Source organism: Triturus cristatus, chromosome 8 (genome assembly GCF_964204655.1).
Source record: "Triturus cristatus chromosome 8, aTriCri1.1, whole genome shotgun sequence".
Taxonomy (NCBI): domain Eukaryota; kingdom Metazoa; phylum Chordata; class Amphibia; order Caudata; family Salamandridae; genus Triturus; species Triturus cristatus.
Window position 1 is genome coordinate 696,025,623 of NC_140591.1, and position 13,989 is coordinate 696,039,611.

A 13,989-nucleotide genomic window follows, 5' to 3' on the forward strand; every position below is an offset into this window, starting at 1 on the left:
ACATCAAAAGGCACCCCTGCACCCGGCGCCCCACGGCCCTCTGTGCCCAATCCCGGGGTACCTACCTATCCCCCAACTTACCCCTCGAAGTGGTGGTGGCGGCGGCACCTGAAGAGTCCTCGTCCCCGAGCCTGCAGTCTTTTTCCAAACCGGAGATTTCCCATAAAAATCAATTGAGCGCCCGACGGCTCAAAAGCACCCTGCACCCAGCTGCCCGAGTGGCCCTGGCAGTGAAAACTCTACTCTAACCTACTTCCCCACTTGCCCTGAGTAAGTGACCAGGAGCCCAGCTCCCACAGCCGCGTGGCTTGCCCGACAGCAGCCACCAACCCAGGCCCCCCTATCCCTCATAGGATAACATTGGGCCTAACTCTCTCTGCACCCGGCCGTCCTGAAACCGCTGAGGGTGAACTGACTGTACCTACCTGACACTGGGGGACCCCTGAGTCTATGCCCAGAACTTCAACTCTGCCAGTCGAGTACTTACCCTTAAACCGCTAACTTCATTTTCCTCATAGGGTAACATTGACTGGCTTTTTCTTGGAAAATCTTTTTTAAGTGTGGACTTTTCAAAACTCAAAATATTCACCAAAAATCAGCCGAGTACCAAAAACGAATTTACTCACCTGCTCTTAGGTGAGCTCCCAGTGCTGGATCTTGGTGCCCAGCACTGACTCTGAAAAGTACCCACAACTATACTTGCCTTTACCTCATTTTTCTTCCATAGGAAACCATTGACTGTTTTTCTGTGAAATTTCTTCTAAGTGTTGATTTCTGCAATTTCTAAATATTCAACAAAAATCGTATAACATCTGAAAACGTAATTACTTACCTGTTTTTGATAAATGTCCCAGTACTGAGCCTAGACACCCAGTACTGGATTACAAAAGTAACGATAACCTACTGTACTTGTAACCTACATTTCCTTCCATAGGGAATCATTGATTGTTTGCTCTGAAATATTTTCTAAGTGCTAACTTTTGAAATAGCTAAATATTAGTTAAAAATCATTACAGTACCCAAGTCGACTTTCAACAGCTGATTCGGAGAACTGACCCAGGACTGGATCTAGCATCCAAGCCTGGAATTACAAAAGTAATCCAAAAAGTAATCTGTTGCATATAATTTGAATTTATCATTGAGCTCAATGTATTGTGTTTAGAAATAGAGTTGCCTACTGCAACTACTTGTAACTGTTTACTAAAAAGTCTATTGCATATACAAAAGTATTTTTATGAAACATCTCCTGTCGAGAAAGTATATTTTAATTCCAAGTGTTGGTTCTAAAATAAAACAAGCATATATTTTTTTATATACAAACCATTGGCCTAGAGTTCAGTTATTGAGTGTGTAGAACTATTTGCTGACTAGGTGTGTACAACAAATGCTTTACACTGTCCTCTGATACTGCCTTACTGCTCGACCAGGCTACCACTTTGGAGAGTAAGGTTATATCTAACTTTAACCTCTGTTAAACCCTTGGGGTCTGTGGACTCTGTACACCCTGTACCTATTAAGGAACCGTATATACAGAGCCACTTTCTCACACCCCCCTAAATCCCACTCTACACGTAAGATAGGGGCTTCCATGGCATTTTTAGTGAACATCCCCTTAGATGATATCTGCAGAGCAGCTACATGGTCTACACCGCACACTTTCACTAAACACTTTTGTGTAGATGTGCAAACTAAGCAACAAGCTAGTGTGGGCCAGGCTGTCCTTGAAACATTGTTTCAAACAACTGCAACAGATACTGGTGGTCGCCGCTAGGAGCGAGTACTGCTATATAATCTATGCACAGTGTGTAATCTGCAGCTCCTATGCCTCGAACAGAATATGCTACTTACCAGTATGCATCTGTTCTTAGCACGTAGAGCTGCAGATCTACACACGCCCACCCGGCAACCTTTATCTGTTCCAGTTTTATCTTATTTAGATACAGCACACATGGGCATCTTTCCTCTTTCTTACAAAGCTCCATCATTTCCCCGCTGGCGAAAAACAATCTGAGGATGGAGCCGAAGCCCAGGCGCAATATGATCCAAAGGAGGAGTCACATACCTTGTGACTTCCAAAGACTTTCCAAGAGAAAAACAGCTGCAAACATCCGGGCCCAACACCAGATGGCGATCTATGCAGTGTGTAGATCTGCAGCTCTCCATGCCAAGAACAGATGCATACTGGTAAGTAGCATATTCCTTTCCCAACACCCTTCGACCGAGAGCTTGGTGGTCCAAGCCTCAAGATCCAATGGCGCGTTCCCTACTTCTCCCCCAGATAGGGAATCCAAAAAGCTGGATTATCTTGAAGATATTTTCTTCTGCCACCTTACGACTGCGGTCGGTGAACACCGCAAGTCTCTTGGGCTGGTACACCCACTCTGTGTAGGACACGATTGCGCAAGTGCTGCCCCACAGTGCCCGGAGGAGGCCCGTGCCGCCAGATACCACCGACTCGCTGGGTAGAAAGATTTCTATGTCCGTAGCCTTGAGGCGCTATGTCTGGCTGAGGTCCACTGGCTTCTCCGGAGATGTCCAATTGACCCTTCTGGACATGCCCTTTGATGGCCGTCGCCTGTATGGCGACAAGGTGGACAATGTGCCTGAGCTCTTTAAGTACTCTAGAGCTATGGCCAGATCCTTGGGCCTCGTGGCCACCTCTCGCCCCATGCAGTCTGCCTTTTGTGGCTATGGAAGGGGTGCCCCACCACATTCCACCCAGGACCACTGGCAGGCGCAAGCAACCCAGCCTTTGCGCAGTCTGACGTGGGACCCAGTGCTGTGGGTCTGGGGGCCAGCGGATGGGCCAGTCCACAAGTGCCCCTTCTGCAGCAGCCTCCAAACCTTCCCAGTCTGACCTTTCAGTGCCACCAGTGACTGACAGGATCCGCCATCACCTCCCCCACTGATGCATCACGTCATACAGGTGGGTTTTGCAGATAGTCCGAAGGGGCTACTCCCTCCCCTTCAAGACTACCCCTCCCTCCATGCCACCAACACTCCATCGCACTTCAGAGGATCATTTGGCCCTTCTCTGTCAGGAAGTTACGTCTCTCTTGGCCAAGGGACCTATCGAGCGAGTCCCTGTCACAAAAGTAGGTCATGGTGGTTAGACCCACTACTTCCTGGTACCCAAGAAGGAAAAAGGCCTGCGTCCTATCTTTGATCTCAGGGACGTCAACTGCTTCTTCCAGAAGGCAAAGGTCAAAATTTTGACGTTAGCTCAGGTCCTGTCTGCCCTTGACCATGGAGACTGGATGGTAGCGTTGGACTTGCAGGACGCTTACTTCCACATCGCCGTCCTGCCATCCCACAGGAGATACCTATGATTCACGGTACGCCACGAGCATTTTCAGTTTACCGTGCTCCCCTTTGGCCTTATCAGCACCCCTTGGGTGTTTCACGAAAATGATGACCTTGGTCGCAGCTCATCTGTGCAGATCAGGAGTTAGTCTTATCTTGACGACTGGATGTTGAATGCGGGCTCGCTCCAGGCTGTCCTCTCCCACCTCCAGACTACGGCGGACCCCCTGCACTCACTTGGGTTCACTGTCAATGTGCCGAAGTCGCATCTAATTCACACTCAAACTCCTTTTCATCGGAGCGGCTTAAGATACAGCGCAGTTTTGGGCTTATATTCCTGAGCAGTGATGTTTTAGCCTCAATCCCCGGTTTCGGTGAGAATGATTTTGAGGCTGCTGGGCCTCATGGCCTCCTGCATCCTGCTGGTGGACCTTGCCAGGTTGCATATGTGGGCTGTGCAGTGGGACCTGAAGTTCCACTGGGCGCAGCATCAGGGTAATCTTTCCGATTGAGTCAAAAGCTCTGAGAGGGCACTGCAATCCAATTACAGTTGTGGGTATCAAACCAGTATAAGGTCAACGGCAGTTCCCTCTCCCTTCCCCAACCAGAGTAAACAGTGGTGACAGATGGTCACTCCTGGGATGAGGCGGCTAAATGGTAGAGGTGGAGATCAGAGGCCTCTGGTCTCCGGCGGAGTCTGGGCTCCACATCAATCTTCTGGAGCTCTGGGCGATTTGTCTGGAACTGAAGGCATTCCTTCCTTCTGTCAAAGGAAGGGTAGTGCAGGTGTTCTGACAACACCACTGCCATGTGGTACTGCAACAAACAGGGCGGGATGGGATTGTGGACCCTATGTCAAGAGGCTCTTCGCCTTTGGACATGACTGGAACATCAGGGCATGTCCCTACTAGTCCAACACCTGGCAGGTTCTCTGAGCGCCAGGACGGACAAACTCAGCCCTCTGTGCATGATGGGTCGCGAATGGCGTCTTCACTCGGACGTGGTGCAAGGTCTCTTTCAGCAGTGGGGAGAGCCTTGGTTAGATCTGTTCGCCACCGAAGAGAAGGCGCAATGTTAGAAGTTCTGCGCGTTGGAATTTCCAAGGCGGCACTTGCTCGGTGACACTATTCATCGCGAGCGGAGTTGCGGTCTGTTGTACGCCTTTCCGCCTATACCACTTCTGCCCAGAGTGCTGAAGAAGATTCGCCGCGACCGGGCCCAAGTCATCCTTGTGGCTCCGGATTGGGCACGAAGATACTGGTATCCCGAGCTACTCGGCAAGGCGATTGATCCCCCGATCCGGCTGCCTCTTCAGGAGGATCTTCTGTCGCAGCAGCAGGGGACGGTCCTCCACCCGAACTTGTCCCACCTCCATGCGTGGAGATTGAGCGGCGACAGTTGACAGCTTTCGATCTTCCTCCCGAAGTCTGTGATGTCATCTTGGCAGCCAGGCGTCCCTCCACTAAAATGGTATAAGCCTGTCAGTGGGACAAATTTGTGGCATGGTGCACAGCGAAGGCTGTGGGTCCCCTTTCTGCCCCTCTTTCGGAAGTTCTTCTGTTCCTGCTTTCCTTTACCCGGCAGAGCTCTGCTCTGGGCACTCTTAAATGTTATCTTTCTGCCATCTCTGCCTTTCTCCGGCTTCCTGATCAGCCTTCTCTTTTTAAGTCTCAGGTTGTTAACTGTTTCCTCAAAGGCATTATGCACACGTTTCCTCCCGTGCCATTCATCATGCCTCAATGGGACTTGAATCTCGTTTTGGCCTATCCAATGTGCGCTCCTTTTGAGCCCCTTCATACATGTCCTTTGCGTCTTCTCACTCTCAAGACGGCTTTCCTGGTAGCGATCACCTCTGCCAGGAGGGTGGGTGAGCGCCAGGCTTTCTTCCAAACCTCCTTTCCTTTCTGTTCATACGGACAAGGTGGTGTTAAGGACCCGTCCTTCTTTCTTGCCAAAGGTTGTCACGCCCTTCAACATCGGGCAGACCATCACTTTGCCCACCTGTTTTTCTGCATCCTTCAAGGGAGGAGGAAAGGCTCCATCGTCTGGACCCAAAACGTGCGCTTGACTTCAATCTGCAGCGTACACAGCAGTTCCGGGTGGATGACCAGCTCTTTGTTGGCTACGTGGGCGCCAAGAAAGGTCGGGCTGTGCACAAACAAACCATCTCGCCATGGGTTGTTCTGTGCATCAAAGCATGTTACTCCTTTGCTAAGGAGCCTCCTGTGGGGCTGCGTGCCCATTCTACCAGGGCGACTGCAGCCACTACTGCCTTGGGACGCGGTGTTCCTTTGCAGGACGTATGTCAGGCGGCTACATGGGCCTCGCTGCACACGTTTACCAAGCATTACTGCCTTGACAGTCAAGTCCAGAGAGACGGCTTCTTTGGCCGTTCTGTTCTGACTTGCTGGTGTAATTTGTTCGCAGACCCACCACCGGGGTTGGTATTGCTGGGGTATCTATTCTAAGGTAAGGAATCTATCACTAGCGTGTCTTTCAGATGCACAAGTTACTACTTGTGTAACGATGTATCTGTAAGAGACATTAGTTAGTGATGGATTCCTCACTGCCCCACCCAACCTCCCCGTTCTGCGAACTGGTTACTAGGGTTAAGGTCATCCCTCTTGGGGACCTAGTTTTCTGCACCAATGGTCAGTATCTGGCATGGCTCTGCGTTCCTGGCGCGGAAAGTCGTGTACAGAACTGACGTCGGCGCGCATGGGTGGCCCCTAAGTACTCAACGTGGCGTCATCACGGCGCTTACAACGCCAGTGGCGGACGAGGAGCCGCACGACGCCACCTACTGACGCGCAGGGGTACTGCTAAGCGAAACTTTCCGGATCCAGTCTGACGCCTGGGGATTTCTAAGGTAAGGAATCTATCACTAACTAATGTCTCTTACAGATATATCGTTACACAAGTAGTAACTCGTGCGTTGGGAGTATTGGCCCCCAGAATGGGGGGTGTAACATGCAGACCTAGAATCTCAGTTCCAAATCTGCATGTGGTGATCCCATACGAGGGTTTAATCTGCTTTCATTTACCCTTTGTGTGCAGGGCTGGAGAGTACACCAGAGGGAGTATTACATACTTGCCTTGTGATTATCAGTTGGATTTTCTCGCCGGTAAAATCTGGTCTAAAGTTCTTGCACCCGAGTAATCTGGGTGGGGATGGACTTAGCCGGTTATGGTTTTGGCTGGGTGTAAGGATATCACGAGGAATACTGCTCCATCCAGCTTATAATCGGAGCCAATGTCTGCCTTTTCCATCTTAAGACCCACCATCAAATCCTATGTTCTGACATGGAAATTGAATGCTTTCCACTTGAAATTGTTGTAATGTGGAGATGGTGCAGTGTGATTGAAGGAAGGGCTGGTCTCTTTATACTGAGCACAGTCTAATGTGTCTTTCACATGTCTTGGAGTGGCTCATGGCCAGTGAGCCCTGCGTGCAGTGATAACTACATTATACTTGACCTACATGCACCCCAAAGGTTCTAACCCCAGTTAATGTGTGCAACTGGTTTATCTATACTATTGTAATTGCTATTGTTTCGTAATGTCTATTGTGTTCTGTTTTCATTAGTAATCACCCAACAGTCCTGGGACCCAATAACTCCAATCTGCCCAAAATTCTAAGAATAATCTCCGATGGCTTTGTTAATGATTCACTGAAGAACGACGATGCATGTGGCAAACGGCTAGCCAATGTAGTTCGCCAAGTACAGGTACGTACGTTATTGCCTGCAGATATAACACCTGCTTTACAATTAGAATTTAGTTATATTTTAAACTGCTTTACTGTAGCTGTCTTAATTTAGGAATTTATTGTGAAATCCCAGTGAACCTTTTTAGTTGTTTTAACTAAAATAGGCTATTAATTTAAATTCCTGCTGTCGCCCACAGCACACCACCTTTAGCGTTATGATTGCCATCTTTTGATGGGCACCAGATGTGGCAAAAGCTAATTATGTCCTTTTTTTAGGTCTCACATACCAGACAGCTTTATAGTTGTGTAGTTGTAAAAGACCCATTACAATTGATTTGCTTCGTCACTAGCGTGTGTTTGCTTCTTCTGCAATGACTTGCCTTATCCATAGTGTTTCATTCCCAAGGACCATCGCCTCGTGACCATCGTTTTGTTTAGTTGACTTTTATTCTTAAAGTGCTCAATTTTAGGGGACTATTTTACTTTTCAGCACATCATGAGAATGCATGTGTTTTCTAGCTCTCTCCTTTGTGTAATGCTTCCCTCTTCCAAACGCATCCTCCCTTACACTAATTTTTGTGTGCTTATCTCTCTCATGTTTCCCTTCATGTGTAGCTTACCCCCTTCTTTCCACTCCTGCTTAGATTTAGGACTGTAAGCAGACTGTTAGTAGAGCAGTAGACTTTGACAGTCTCCTGGAGTCCAGTCCCCTCTATCTGAATTAATTGTGACCTTTGATATAATTTAATCTGCAGGCAAGGTTCAGTAAGCAGAGCAACAGACCTTATTCAGCACAGGGATTTATTTAGTAGCCTTATAGAATTCTAGCTTGCTGTATTATGGACATTACAGAGGATAAACTACCTACTGAAACATTAAGGTTCGAGGCATGTGTGCTGTAGATAAACATGCTTTGCTCAAGTCTGCCATCCAGTATTGGGCTCAGATTACATGTCTTTTTGTTTTTTTTTAAAGAAATATTTTAGTCACGAGGTTGTGTCTCCTTCTGTAGGTGATACTGCACATGGACATTGACTCCATTGTTAGTTTTTTTCTGCCGACTACTTTTGATGTAATCTCTCACACGCCGGTTTTAGACTTTCGGGTTCCCTTCAGTTCGCCAGTAGATCCTTCAATCAAAGGTATTCTCAATTTTGTAGTTACTCTTGCGTTCTGAGCAAATAACAATTTGCGCGTCCATGTTCTTCAACTCGCTTCCACTGCCTATGTGCTACGCCCAGCTTGGCCTCTTTAACTTCGACAGATTTTATCAGAGAATGAGCTGCCATAGGAAATACTCTCTCACAACCAACATTCCGTTTGCAACCTAGGCCTCTCGCCCAATCAAGAGGACACCTGTGAGGCCTGCAAATCTTTTTGATCCAAAAAGACACATTGGGATCGATGTGCCCATCACCAAGTAATGCATCGCAGACAAGGAGACTACTCACCGGACACCTTCTGTCAACAGGAGGAAGAGAGTTCAGTAGCGCAAGAGGAATCTATATCCAGCCACAAAACCGGTTCAGACATGGAACAAGATTCAGCCAGGTTCGAGTCTTCCCTAAAACATTGGACCACAAGTACAATTAGCCCTGTTCCAAAGATCAAAAAGTCGTCTCCGTCCGAAAAACTGCTCGTGGACCGTCACTGCAGAAAAGCCATGGCTTGCGTGCACACTGTTTGATGGGGTTCTATGTTTGTTTTGATATGTAACTGCAAGGAAACGTCAGCTTGTATCAGGATATTGTACTCTGGGCCTTATTTACCCCTATTGCTGGGGCGGTGTATGATCTATATGTGCAAGCTGTTTAATAAAGGATTTAAAAGAAACCCGGAGGACCTGCATGCCTTCACTTCTAAAGGCTGCATCTCCTATGAACACCGGATTTGTTCAAACTGCAGCTTCTGGCACCAGCCAGAGACCGTGAATCCAGCCCACTCTGCACCCTCCGAACCCGGCCTGAGCGGAAAAACACCATGAAGTCACCCCGTTGATCCTGACCTGAGATCTGGCGACCCCTGACCTGCCTCCAGCCGACGCCTGCAGCCTAAATCCAGAAGGCCCCCCTAACCGTGACCAGGAGCTGGCAAAAAGATCAGACCCCAAAAGGCACCCCTGCACCAGAGGCCCCACGGCCTTGTGTGTTCGAGGCATGTGGGCTGCTGCATTCATATCTGTGCATAGATCGCCGCCTAGTGTTGGGTCCGGATGTTTGCACGTTGTTGTCCTGGAAGAGTCTTCGAAGTATCACGAGCTAGGTGACTCCTCCCCTGGACCACAGTGCGCATGGGCATCTTCTCCATCCTTAGATTGTTTTTTTCCGCCATTGGGTTCGGATGTGCTTATCTTAGCTCAAGTTAGGAAAATTTAGTTTAAGGCCACAAGGCCTTTAGTTTTCGTCGGTACTGTTCCCGTTCGGTATCGACTGCTTTCTTAATTAGTTTAGAAACTTCTTCCAGCCTTTCGGATCCGTTTGGTCCGAACATCGACCTTACATCGATGGAATCGAGGACCCCATTCAAACGGTGTCCTGTATGCCACGCCAAATGCCCACACATCGACGTCCACCCGGTATGCAACAAATGTCTCTCACCGGATCACGACGAATCAAAATGTATGGCCTGTGCCAGATTCCGATCGAAGAAGACTCTCCGGAATCGACGGGCAGCGAGATTAGAAGCGCAGCAATCGGCGCCTGCCCCGGCCAACATCTTCAGCACCGAGGACGAGGATGTTGAGAGCGTGGAAGAAGTAGACTCCAGCCCCGCTTCCGAACACTATTCCCGATCGGAAGACGCCGATGAAGTGCTTTTTCACAGGGAAGAAGCCGTCGACGAGGTAGGAGACTACGATGAGGCCTTTGGGGCCGAAGAAGATAGCTCTAGCGAAGAGCCAGGCCTACCCGTCGATACGGAGGCCGTCAAAGTGCATCATTTTACAGCTCAGGTCAAGGGATCGCCTCCGGGCCTTACCCGAGATCAATCCCAAAGTTCTTCGGGCCCGGCCTTGAACATCCAACACGAGCCATTATTACCAAAGACGACTGGATTCCCTTCAACGAAACCGAAACCAATCGTCGCACCAGTTCCACCGAAACCAAAAGTGAAACTGGCCGTGGTCGGCTCGAAGCCCTCTAAGACCTCCACTCCTTCGACGCCAACACAGTCTGCTCCAAACGCACTAAGAGGGATTTCGGCGCCGAACTCGCTGCAGCGGATATCGGTACCGACCCGAAAAGGAAGGCCCTCGGTCCCACAAAAGCGCCTCGGCCCATGGCACCGAAGCAGTCGGCCCCGACCACCAAAGTCAAAATGGCCGCTCCATCTGAGTCCACTTCGAAGACGGCGGCACACGCCAAGTCATCGACTCCAACGACCGCTGATACCTCTCTTCGGATCGATGACCCTGTGGCTCCAAAGCAGTCGACGCCTACCTCCATGGTACCGACCGGCACCAAAGAACCTTCGGCGTTCTCGGTGCAACAAGTCGCGGCGTCGTTGCAACGCATCAGGGAACGGGCAGCCCTCCGATCCACGTCGGGCCCCGACATGAACAAGGCTCCAAAAGCACCCTCGGCGCCAACCAACATCACTTTGGTTTGCCGCCATCCACGGCGCTGAGATGTTCGAGATCCGAACACGTGTCCGCCAGACACAGTCCCCATCTACTGGACACTGTGTCCGCCAGACACAGTCCCCATCTACTGGACACTCACCTTCTGAGCCTTCACAGCCACAATTCATCGACGCCGACACTGGCAGACTGATGCTCCGCAAACGGAAGATCACGTCAGAGAAGGCCTTGGACTCCTACACAATACCTCTGAAGCACAAATTGCCAGCAGTCGGAACCGGTTCTGTATGAACGCTTGCAAACCTCCTATCAGGATCCCCAGTCCTTTTCTCCTACGCCCTCCGAAACAGACGCCATGGAGGACTACATGGGTGATTATACCACCTACCCTGGGGATATCGATCCTGAAGAGCAGCAGGACCCAGATCAAGCATGGGATGACCCTACAGACCAGGGTGCCGCGACAGATACCCAGGACATGCAGCTTTACAGCGCCAAAACATCTCCCACAGAGGACACTGCTGCCTTCAATGCCCTCATAGAACGTGCTGCCGCCAATCATGGAGTACAACTCCACTCTGACACGGTTGGGGAAGACTTCTTAGTGGACACTTTCGCCTCCTCCGAGACAACTGTCAAAACTTTGCCCATGTTGAAAGGTGTTCTCAAACCTGCAAAGGACCTTTTCAAAGAAACAACCAGGGCACGGGTGCTTAACCCCAGGATTGAGAAAAAATACAAACATGCGCCCGGAGACCCTATGTACATTAGAGGTCAGTTACCTCTGGACTCCATGGTGGTTGCTAACGCTCGCAAACGAGCCCACTCGCAAACAGGTGATGCTTCTCCCCCAGACAAGGAGTCCAAGGTGCTGGAGACCTCAGGCAAGAGAATTGCAGCTCAAGCAGCAAACATCTGGCGCATTGCCAATACACAGGCCCTCCTGGCCCGCTATGATCGTTCACACTACAACACGCTAGAATCACTACTCCAGCATCTGCCAGATGAATATAAAGAGGCAGCAGAGCTCCTCATCAGAGAGGGACAACTTCTTACCAACGCATCCATTAAGTGCGCACTGGATGCTGCCGACACAGTAGCAAGGGCAATTAACACCAGCGCCATGTTACGCCGACACGCTTGGTTAAGAATCTCCGGATTCAAACCAGAGATTCAAAACAACATCCTAAATCAGCCAGTCAACCCCGACTACTTATTCGGCCCAGAAGTTGACACCACCTTAGAAAAAATAAAGAAAGACACTGACACTGCGAAGTCAATGGGGGCTCTGCAAATGCAGCAATTTCGTAGTGGCTCCTTTAGTCGCCCCGGGACTAGGAGCAGCTAGAGGCCAGGGGTCACAGCAGCAATACACTAAAGGGGGCACACAGAGTACCTACGATAAAGCCAACAGAGGTGGATATCGTGGCTCCAGCACCAAGGGCAGAGGACGTGGTTACGGCAACACCAGGTCCTCACCCAAAAACAAACAGTGACGCCCTCTCCCTTCCCCCCGACCACATAACACCTGTCGGGGGGGAGACTCCAGCGGTTCCTGTCCACGTGGAAAACCATCACCACAGACAGGTGGGTCAGGGACATTATCCAGCACGGTTACGGTCTCGAATTAACCTCCACTCCACCCAACATACCGCCAAAGCACCGTCCTATGTCCGTAGAGCACTTAGCGTTATTGCAGCAGGAAGTGCTAAGTATGCTGCAAAAGGGTGCAATAGAGGTCGTGCCCGTCAACCAGCAGGGGACAGGGGTGTACTCTCTGTACTTCCTAAGCCCAAAAAAGGACGGGTCGCTCAGACCCATACTAGACCGGAGACCCCTCAACCACTACATTCTGTCAGAGCATTTCCATATGCTCACCCTACAGCAGGTTCTCCCGCTGCTCAGCCAGGGAGACTTCCTAGCCACACTAGACCTCAAAGATGCGTACTTCCACATACCCATACACCCATCACACAGGAAATATCTCAGGTTCACTGTTCAGGGACAGCACTATCAATTCAAAGTCCTCCCCTTCGGCGTGACAACAGCACCCAGGGTTTTCACCAAGTGCCTAGCTACAGTGGCTGCACATCTATGGAGACAACACATTCACGTCTACCCTTACCTGGACGACTGGCTTGTTCAAGCAAAGTCAGCCCAGCAATGCGCCAGCCACATGTCCCTCACCATCCACCTTCTTCACAGTCTGGGATTCTCACTAAATTACCCAAAATCACATCTCCAACCCGCGCACGTACGACAGTACCTGGGCGCGACCATAAACACTCTGGCAGCCACAGCTCAGCCAAATTTAGTGAGGATCAACAGCATGCAACTGCTGATCTCAAAGTTCAAACCTCAACACTCCCTTCCTGCGCGAGTGTTCATGCAGTTGATAGGCATGATGGCCTCCTGCATTTTCATAGTCCCGCATGCGAGACTACATATGCGCCCGCTTCAGGAGTGCTTGGCACGTCAATGGAATCAGGCTCACGGACACTTAAAAGACCTAGTGTTGGTGAGCGGTCGGGTATACAACTCTGCATTGGTGGAATCCACAAAACCTTTGCAAGGGCCGACCGTTCCAAGAGCATGTTCCACAAATAATACTGACAGCGGACTCCTCTCTCCAGGGTTGGGGAGCTCATGTACTCACTTACACAGTGCAGGGATATGGACGACACAACAAAAGAAGATGCACATCAACCTTCTGGAACTGATGGCAATCTTCCTAGCCATGAAGGCATTCAAAGTACACCTGTGCAACAAAGTCTTGTTGATCCGGACGGACAACATGACTGCCATGTACTACATACAGAAGCAGGGAGGAACACACTCTCCACAGTTGTCTCATCTGGCTCAGAGCATGTGGAAGTGGGCCATTCAGAGGAACATATTCCTCATGGCGGAACACCTCCCCGGCAAGGACAACCAGATGGCGGATCTGCTCAGCAGACACAGCCACCAGATGCACGAGTGGGAGCTACACCCATCAGTACTCCAACCGTACTTCCAGCAGTGGGGTCATCCAGAGATAGACCTATTCGCCACAAACGAAAACGCAAAATGCCAAAGCTTTGCCGCCAGGTTTCCACAGTCGCAGGGCAATGCGATATGGATGAACTGGTCCGGCAGATTTGCGTACGCTTTTCCCCCAGCGCCATTAATACCGCTGGTGGCACGCAAATTGCGACAGCACTCACACACTCATCCTAGTTGCTCCAACGTGGGCGCGCCAGCCATGGTACACCACCTTTCTGGAACTTTCCGTGGTGCCGCATCAAAGGCTGCGGATCAAACCTGCACTCCTAATGCAGAGCCATGGTGAAATTCAGCACCCAGATCCGCAACAGCTGAACCTGGCAATCTGGCTCCTGAAGTCTTAGAGTTTGGCTACCTA

General features: G+C 50.1%; 1 protein-coding gene across 1 annotated transcript in view; it reads left to right on the forward strand.

Annotated features, from left to right (window-relative positions):
* IPO5 (importin 5) overlaps positions 1-13,989 on the forward strand; it is a 614,356-nt gene that overhangs the window by 576,679 nt on the left and 23,688 nt on the right. The window contains exon 25 of the mRNA XM_085622105.1: positions 6,890-7,031. Within this exon, the coding sequence (XP_085478231.1) occupies positions 6,890-7,031 (142 nt within the window). The remainder of the gene's footprint in view (positions 1-6,889; positions 7,032-13,989) is intronic.